The 9,234-nt window shown below is 44.0% G+C and overlaps 1 protein-coding gene across 4 annotated transcripts in view; it reads left to right on the forward strand.

Moving 5' to 3' along the window:
- The window catches only part of TNIP1 (TNFAIP3 interacting protein 1), a 96,211-nt gene extending 87,430 nt beyond the window's left edge, over positions 1-8,781 (forward strand). For 3 of the 4 annotated variants that reach the window (XM_060240302.1, XM_060240304.1, XM_060240303.1), the window contains exons 12-18: positions 278-403; positions 650-772; positions 2,492-2,617; positions 3,266-3,346; positions 4,853-5,050; positions 5,282-5,372; positions 6,139-8,781. In XM_060240302.1, coding sequence (XP_060096285.1) covers positions 278-403; positions 650-772; positions 2,492-2,617; positions 3,266-3,346; positions 4,853-5,050; positions 5,282-5,372; positions 6,139-6,182 — 789 coding nt within the window. In that variant the 3' untranslated portion in view covers positions 6,183-8,781. The remainder of the gene's footprint in view (positions 1-277; positions 404-649; positions 773-2,491; positions 2,618-3,265; positions 3,347-4,852; positions 5,051-5,281; positions 5,373-6,138) is intronic. The other variant, XM_060240305.1, reaches the window with a different exon arrangement.
- The last annotated feature ends 453 nt before the right edge of the window (positions 8,782-9,234 follow it).

Raw genomic sequence — 9,234 nt, forward strand, 5'->3', positions numbered from 1 at the left:
ACTGCTACAGGACCAACCCTAAATCAGACTTTTCCCTGCAGCCGCTGTGGCCGGACCTGCCTGTCCCACATTGGTCTTGTCAGCCACCAGCGAGCCTGCAGCAAACGTGGACTATTGCACCCTTCTTAAATCTTCGTTCGCGAAGCCAAGCCGAGAGAGAGAGAGAGCGAGAGAGATGAGTTGAATGGTACCTTTGACAAAAGAGTATAGGATTTTCTGAAATAGGGAAGAAGGAAAATTAATCTGAGGAGTGTGTGTTAACTTTTGTCTCTCCCAGGCAGAAAAGGAGAGGTACAGTGCAGAAGTGAAAGACCTCAAACAGCAGGTGAAGGTACTGCAGGATCAGCTGGTTCCAGTCACCAGGCAAAAGGAATACCAGAAGGAGATTCTTCGGCTAAACAAGGTAAGCTGCCTTGGAATAAATAATCCCTCCAAATCTCCCCCCACCCCTTCTCCATAGTAATTCCTGATTTCTTCCTACCTCTCCCTCAGAGTTACAGACTTTCCTGGACATTAAAATGGTTCTGTTGCCATTGCTGCAACTGGCAGATATTACTTGCCTTGGTACAAGGCTGTGGAATGTCCAGAAACATGGCTCTACTGGTAACAACTTTCTAACTGTTTTCTGTGCCCCCGGTTCATTCCTCAGGCCTTAGAAGAGGCTCTGAACGTCCAGGCCTCTGCACCTTTAGCCTCCAGGACCTCAGCTGAATCCACTCTAAATATCCAACAGCAGGAGGTGGTGACCCAGAATGAGCTCTTGAAGCAGCAGGTAATGGGGGACACATTTCATTCAGAACAGAGCTAACCTTGGTTTGAGGGAAAATAGCAAGAGAGCTTCAGTGTTGTTTTCAGGCTACTGCCCAAGGCGGTCATTACCAATTTTTTTCATAACCCATCTCCATGTGCAATAATATATTACAGTAGGCCTTCAGAGTGGTGTTGCTTTGAGCTCTCTTGATTTGCCCTCTTGATTTTGTTTTGCTGGGCAACTTTGTCAGAAGATGTGAACTGTGCGCATGGGTACATTTACACTCTTTGTAGCACTGTCTCTTGTGGCTTCCCAGTATTTGTAGGTTATGACGGGAAAGGAAAGGGGGCTGTACATATTTCTGTGTCATACAGAGTGAGGAGAATCAGTCTGTGATAACTTTTTCTCTCAATTTGTAATAGTATAACTTGTGTGTCCTGGAAAACTATAGTAGTGGAAATCACATATTGTAAGAAAATACACATAGAGGAGAGGAGCTGAGTGGCGTGGTACTCAATGGCATTACCAGAAGTATGACCAAAGAGTCTTAGGATAATGCCACACTGTATTGTGTTCAGCAGTACTATGTATAAGCAAGCCTTTAGTGTCAAGTCTGCTATGAGTTACTCAATACCTGTATTAAGTTTGGTTCTGAAGTGAAGGAGTCTGGGTACTTTACAGTGTACACCGATTGCTGCTAGCTCACTTTCCTGCCCCCTCACTAGAGAGGCCTTTGTTGTGTAGTCTGCTTTGAAATGCTAACATGTGAATAAGATAATGGCGCCTTCCCAGCCTTGTTCTCTGTGGGAGGATGGGGCGTCAAGGCTTCGGCCTGGGAATGAAGGGAGTAGCATCCTAGTGCGAAAATGTGTTGCATAGATTACCCCCACCGTAGGAATCCTTTTGATCCATACCTTAAATGCTGGTTTAGTGCCTATGTATTTCAGTCCTTCAATCTCTGCCATGGTCTCTAGTTCTGATTACAATAAACTTGTTACTCTGTTTCATCAAGAGACTCGTTATTGAATTCAGCCGACTTGACACTTAGTGGCTATATTTTAGGCCAGGGCTATTTCTCTTGTGCTCTTAGTTTGTTGTGGATTGTGAATTATATCTCACTTTCATTAACAAAGTGGTTTTCAGTCTATTATTGTTCATCCTTATGAAAAATGCTGTGATATTGAGTCCCCATTAGCCCCATTTTATCCTGTGGCTGAGAGACAGTGACTCATATAAACCTGTGTGGTGAGTTTGTGGTAGAACCTGAACCCAGGACTCCCAGATTTAGGTCATGTGCTCTGTCTGTTGGCACATACAATTCCTCCCTCTTAGTTCCTGTGCTTTCAGAGCTTGTAGTAGCATGAACATTCTGAGGCTGAAGAAATGGTCTTTCTTTCTTGAGCAGTGGTCACAATATCTTTCCTTGCTATACGGTCATGTGGTTCCTGTGTTAAGGATAGCATGTAGAAATAGCTTTGAAATGAAACCTTGGCTAATATGGGTCAGCAGAACTTTTCCTCTTTACAATTGGAAGTTGAAAATAAGCAAATGGTGGTGGTTGGAGGGGCAGTAAATTTATGAAGAGACTCACTTTTTCAGATAACTGTATTCCTCTCAGAATTAAGGGGCAGATTTTGAAATTATATGTGTACAAAATCTAAAATAATAGTGGGCCCTGTCAGTTTTACTTGAAATCATTTTACGGTGGTCCTGTGGTTTGAGTTATCTTGTTTCTGGCAGGTAAAGATCTTTGAGGAGGACTTCCAGCGGGAACGGAGTGACAGGGAGAGGATGAATGAGGAGAAAGAAGAGCTGAAGCAGCAGCTGGAGAAACTTCAGAAGCAGTTAACACATATCAACAACCAGGTAGGGAGCTAAACTAGGGAGGCTGCTTTTCTGGAGCTCCCTTTGGGAAACTGCACAGAGAAGACATACAGGGACAGCTTTGGGGAAGGGGAAAGAAGAACATGCCACTTTTGGTCCTCAGTCTTGGTACACAAATTCTGAGGCCTAAAGTGGGAAATATGGTCTTTATATATGCAAATCCTAACTTTTGAGGAGTGACCTTACAGGAGGAACCCACTATCCTCCATTCTTTTCCCCACTCCACAACTTAAAGCACCTCCATGCCCAGAGTTGTCTTTTTCCCTGTGATTCCTGCATATTTTTCCCTGTAGTGCAAACAGCAGCTTCAGTAAGGAAGATATCTGTCAGAAAAACAGAAGGGTTAGGAGGGGTTTAAACAGTACTTCCCATGCCAGAACTCTGATCCATTTGCCTCCCTCCCAGCCCCACTGCCACTAGCGGTTTTTTTAAAAGTACACAAGATCTGGTTGAGGCTGTCTGCCATCAAGTTAAGTTTCATCCTAATGTTGAAATGCTTTTGTTGTGTATTTTTGTGTCCTATTTATTGTGTCTGAGCAACCCATGCACCAAAGATGTTGTTGCCCTTCCGTCTGGGCAGTGTCTCAGCTCCTTCCTTATTGTTGCCTCCTCTCATTGTCTCCCCTTCAGTTGAGGATCTCTAAAGAGGACTGCCAGAAAGAGAAAGAGGAGAAGGACAAGTTGAAGAAACTGCTCAGGCAGTATAAGCAGGTAGCAAATCCTGTGCACAAAACCAGTCAAGCCCCTGTGGCTTGATCCATAGGTAACCCTGGCTTATGCAGTGAGCAGCCACAGTGAGCACTGGAAGTGCTGCTTAGAAATCAGAACCCAGCTTTCATTTGCTTACATAACTTTTGGTAACTTGTTCTATGGGCCTCTTCTAAATTCCTTCATGAAAGCACAAGTGCATGGAGACAGGATTGAGCTGTAAATTGGAAAGAGCCATTTCTGGGATGATATAATTGATAGTTGATTGTCTGCTTACTGTGTCCATAACTTCTTCCCTGCATTGCTGTGGATGGGACAATGTAGGGTTAAGGGCCGCTTCACACTACTGGCTGGCATCTAAGTGTTTTTCTTTGTAAAAGGTCTTAATGGCAAGGGAGAGTTTCCAAAAGGAAATATGTGTGCGAAAATAGCAGAAATAAAAGAGTTTGACATACTAGATATTAACAGGCATACAGCACGTTAGAGCTGTTTTTATTTACAGTACATGAGAAAAAGATATTTCAGCAATGGACCAATGAGTTGGGGTTCCTTTAGCAGAAGATAGACAGGAACTCAAGCAGGGATGCTCCAGATTTGATTTTCATGCAATAAGCAAAGGATTGGACTGGGTGTTTTTTGGGGGGGAGGGGCTGTCCTCTAGGGCAGGGGTGGCCGACGGTAGCTCTCCAGATGTTTTTTGCCTACAACTCCCATCAGCCCCAGCCATTGGCCATGCTGACTGGGGCTGATGGGAGTTGTAGGCAAAAAAACTTCTGGAGAGCTACCGTTGGCCACCCCTGCTTTTAGGGTGTTCAAGGCAAGTGGTGTCGAGGGGTTTGTCATTGCCTGCCTCTGTGTAGCATCCCTGGACTTCTTTGGTGGTCTCCGATCCAAATAGTAGCCAAACCTGACCCTGCTTAACTTCCACCATCTGATAAGATTGGTCTGGACTGTATGACCTGTACCAGCTTTGACTGGATGACCCTGAGCTATGGAGAAGAAATGTGACTTCCTTAACTCAGTAGCCACGTTTAAACGGGAACTATTTGGTGTGTCATGCTTTAAAAAATTCACAGGGTTGAAATCCCTACAGCAGATCTTACATGTTGTGGCCTAAATGCATGGAAAGCTATCTATACTTGAAAGCTCATACCTTGAATAAAACTTTGTTGCTCCTAAGGGCACCAGTGGTTGGGGTAAAATGGAGAGGGGAAAACAATGCATCTCACCCTGAGGTCTTTGGAGGATGGTCAGGATAAAAATGTGGTAATATTCAGCACTGGAAAACTGCCTCTATTTCCTAATGTTGCCTTTCCTGGCATACACTGAGACCACAGCATTATCTGAGTCATCCATAAATTGCATGACAAGCAGAAATGAGACAAACAAAAAGAAAGGACTTTGAGTACCCGATAAACTGGTAGCAGCGTCTGTGAATCATTAGCCTGTTGTGTTCTGGGGTTAGAAGTTCTTGCACTGTTTTGAACATCGTGCTTTCTTTTTTTGCAGCATTCTAGCGACAGACTGCACCCAGAGCCACAGCCAGGACCTGTGGCCCCAGTCTACCCCGTGTACCAGTTCCCATGTATCCCTCCAGTCCCACCACACGTATACCATGGTTACGAGGACTGGCAACAGATCCACTACCCGCCATCAACAATAGCAAATGAACGCCCTCCCGTTCAGAATTTCCACCGTTTCCCTCCTGTGAGTTAACTAAATGAGAATGCAATGAGACAAGTGCAGCACTCTCTTGACTTTTTCCCCCTAAAAGGCTGAGATTCTCAGGATTGTGCCAGATTCTGTGCAGTGGACAAGAGAATCTTCAGAAGGGCTGCCTTGGCTCTACTCTTGTCATTTTTTCTGTCTGTACATTAGTGCCATTTAACATGTGAAAGTACCCAGTAACTCTCCACCTTGATTTCTTTCTCCCTTTAGCCAGAGTACACTTGGGGTCCACCATGTGTTGTATCGCAAAATCAGAATTCACAAGCAGTGGACAGTGCAAAACAGCCCCCAAAGGAATCTGGTAAGGGAAAGCTTCACATTCTTTTGTATGAATTGCTTCAGGCTTGGTTGAATGTTGCTAGTACTTTCCCATCATTCATTTTTAGGTGCTGTGCTAGCCTAGGGTTGTATCCAGACTACATTTTCTGCTAGTTGAAGTGGTGGGATAATTTCCACTGCTCACATCTTCTTGCAGCACAGCCCCTCTCTTTGCTTCTCCTGCTATTTCTGAGTGTCCCCTGCCCCCCAGAAGCAGCATTTCTGGGAGATGGGCCGTGCAGCTTTCAAAGCTAGCTTTGACCAGAGTTAGTAGAATCAAGTTGGGTATTTCATTTTTTTTTTAAAAAACGAAGCACCCCTCTTTGCCTGTGTTCTGTCAGTGTTTGAAATAGCACATGCCTTTTCTGGAATCTGTGTTACTGAACGGGGGGTATCTGGCTCTGGATTCTACTCTGTGGGTAGATTTGGAGTGGCAAATCCACTTTAGTTCAGTCCTATGTGAGGAGGGACTATGGCTCAGTGGCAGAGCATCTGCTTGGCATGCAGAAGGTCCCAGCTACAGCCCTCAGCATCTCCAGTTAAAAAGAATCAGATGGCAGGTGATAGGAAAAACCTCTGCCTGAGACCCTGGAGAGCTGCTGTCAGTCTGTATAGACAATACTAGCCTTGATGGACTGATGGTCTGATTCAGTAGAAGGCAGTTTCATGTGTTCATGCAGTCTGAAAGCATCTGACTCTCAACAGACAAGGACTTGAATATAACCCTTGTAATGTCTGTCTTCTTTCAGATCCCACAGGTCTTGGGCTGCCCAAAAACCAAAGGCCTGCTTAATTCTGTGGTGATGGGAGATAGCATCAGATGTAGACTTGCAGCATGTATGTGAACCTACCTATGCAGGTGGCCTCCTTGTGCTTCTGAACACAGATCATGGTTTGTGTTTACGGAATACACACACATGGGACAATAGCATCTTCAGCTGGATTGTCTGAAGACATATACAGCATGTGTTGCAGAAGAGTGGTCTGGCTCAAGGCTTTGGGGAAACGGCTGATTGAGAAACCTATCTGTGTTGCTTTCTCCCAGCATTTTGGATCAGGAACTTGCCATGCATCAAAGATTCTATTGCAAAGGAGTGGCCAGCAGACTCCAGCAGCAAGTGGTGGGAGAGCCCCATATTGACAGAGCCTAAATTTAGCTGGTTCTCTTTACATTTGTGATGTGGTGTTCACATTTATTTACAGCACAAATATTCAGTATGCAAAACAGCTTTTGCAGAAGAACTGTCCTTTATTGTGGCCAAATGCCCGGACAGTCTAAGGACTCTGTATCTTTGCTAGGAAACAAAGGAAAGAAATTGAATCCATGTTTTGTGTTTTATTCACATGTCTCTAATGCATAGGAATAAAAGCGAAAGGTGCCTTCTCTGACTAACTTCTTTTTTGAGAACTTGTAGTCCAGGGCTGTAGCCAAAGTAAATGTTGTTTGATTCTCCACTGGACTGCTGATTTAAACTAGTGCTTGTTTATCTGCAGCATCCAGCTCTGCTTATAAGTATGCTGTAAATGCCCTCCTTTTAAGACATGGCAGCTCCCATGTGTCTCCCTTATTGGAGGCTCTGTTGCAGTTTCTGACTGCACAGCGTGGGGCACAATGAAGTTGCACTGGTTTCTTTAACCACTGGGATGCAGTAGGCTAGCAAGTTCCTGGGATGCAGGAACTAGCAGGTTTCTACCTCTCAGGCTAGCAGGTTTCTACCTCTCAGCTTCTCTCCTGCATTGGGGTGGCCTATGTCCTGAGTGCAGAACTATATCGGTTTTTAGCAAGGTGCATCTTGCTTTCTCTTGCTAGAGGTTATGGAATAATGGAGAGAGTTGATCATTGGGGCCTGCCAACATTTTATCTGAGAATGATGGTGGGCAAGATAGAGATAGCTACCAATGAAAGGCCATTGTGGACATTCAGTGTATAAAATCAGTGAGTAAATGGAATGTAACCCATTTTGGCTGCAATGAGGTAGATTCTCAGTGCAGTCCTAAAAGCACTTTCCTGGGAGTAAGCCCCACTGAATAGAGCTGAGTAGGATTCTGAGTAGACCTAGTTAGGATTACTCTCTAAAGTGTATTTGGTTGTATAAACAAGTGGCATTCCTGATACTGTCACTACTAGTTACAAGGCTCAAGATGAGAAGCTTTGATGATAATGGAACAGCTTGGATGTGATCATGGGAGAGCTTCTCATTGGCATTGCACATGCTGGCTTCCTCTTCATTCTGCTCATCATCCAAGCTGGGTATTCCAGTGAAACCAAAGCATGCTTGTGGAAGCTGAAAAGTCTAGAAAAAAGAGAAGAGTTACTTTATGGTTCACAGGAGTAAAATAACAACAGGAAAGTGACAGGTTGTGAAGAGAGAGGACTGAATGATTAGGGTAGTAGGCAAGACATAGCATAGGGGAAAAAGAGGATACCGAATAAGGGAAAAGGCATATAGAAAATGGCTAGATGGAAGTAAGGTAGTTAATTCACTCCACAGAAGGAAGAAGCACGAGTGGGTGGAGAGATGGAGGAAGGAGAAGATTTCAGGTTGTGCTTGTAAAGAACTTACTTGACCAGGCTTCCATTCCACAGTATTGTGGTCCATAATGGTATCCTTTCTTTCCATGTGTCTGTGAAAGTTAAGAGTTACTAGCTTCTATAATGATTGCTCCAAGAGATCTCTGTCCCACCCCCACCCCCAAAAAATCTGGTCAGTTAAATTGTTGTGGATTATCTTCAAGGTAAGTAATGGTAGGGATGGTATAAAATGCCAGGTATGTTCTACCATATTAGTTGGAATGGTCAGTAATTGAAATTTGATCTCCTTTGAAACTAGAAGGGATATTCCCAAATAAACAGCCATGAAACTCTCTGGAGAAGCAGTCCCTTCTGGTAATAACCATAGAAGTAGTTCCTTGCCTTGTTTCAAATATACTGAAAAATAATAAACTCCCAGGACAAAAGTATTCAAGGACTGAAAATGTGTGTGCTGTGACATTATTTAAATCTACCTGTACAGTGAGCTCACATTGTCATAAGAAAGTACGTTGCTTTCTTATGATACTTCTGTGTACCATAGAAAGAGGTGAGTGAAGGGAAGAAGAGGACTGCCTTTTTCTCTCTGAACGATGACAGCCTTCCTTCACAGGAACAGCCTTTTCTTTACCTTTATAGGGACTTGGTGTGCATTGCCTGTATGTTCAGACATGCTAATATTTTTTGCTAGCTAATCTTCCTATTTTGTGAAGTTTGTAGAGATACACAGAAGTGAGTGAGTAAGACTTCTACTTATTACATCCTTTTGTACATTTTAGGCATTTTGTTTGTGCAAAGTGGTCTTAATTATAAATACTGGTTTGATTTTATTTTATCTTTTAATAAAGTATGAGTTTTTCCACACACTCAGACTCCTATAAGAAATATGTTTTGTGGATATCTTGAACTCTGAAGTGTCCATTAAGTTTCCATGTAAAACAAAAAGGGTTAATAGCAGGCTTTTAGCTATGGGGTGGGGGGGCAGGCCCGTCTTTTCAAAAACCCCTTCCAACTGTATGGCCCCTCAATTGGAGGGCCTCCAGTCTGACTCCTTTGCTCACTTGCCACTCACCACCACTGCATGATGAAAGTAGTAGCGTGGCACAGACAAACGGGGTGGGGAGGAGAGGTCATGATGGCAGTGTGGGGCTCGCTGTGTGACACAATTACAACAACTTTGTGCAGCCACTGAGGAAGTTTGTACAGGCTACACCCCACGTGGGCGGGTTTGGGCCAGTGTCACCCCGACTCCACATGTCTCTCGCCATCGGGGCTGGCAGATCAGCAGTGATATAAACATTATGCTCCTCCTACT

This window comes from Heteronotia binoei, chromosome 5, assembly GCF_032191835.1.
Source record: "Heteronotia binoei isolate CCM8104 ecotype False Entrance Well chromosome 5, APGP_CSIRO_Hbin_v1, whole genome shotgun sequence".
NCBI classification, from domain to species: domain Eukaryota; kingdom Metazoa; phylum Chordata; class Lepidosauria; order Squamata; family Gekkonidae; genus Heteronotia; species Heteronotia binoei.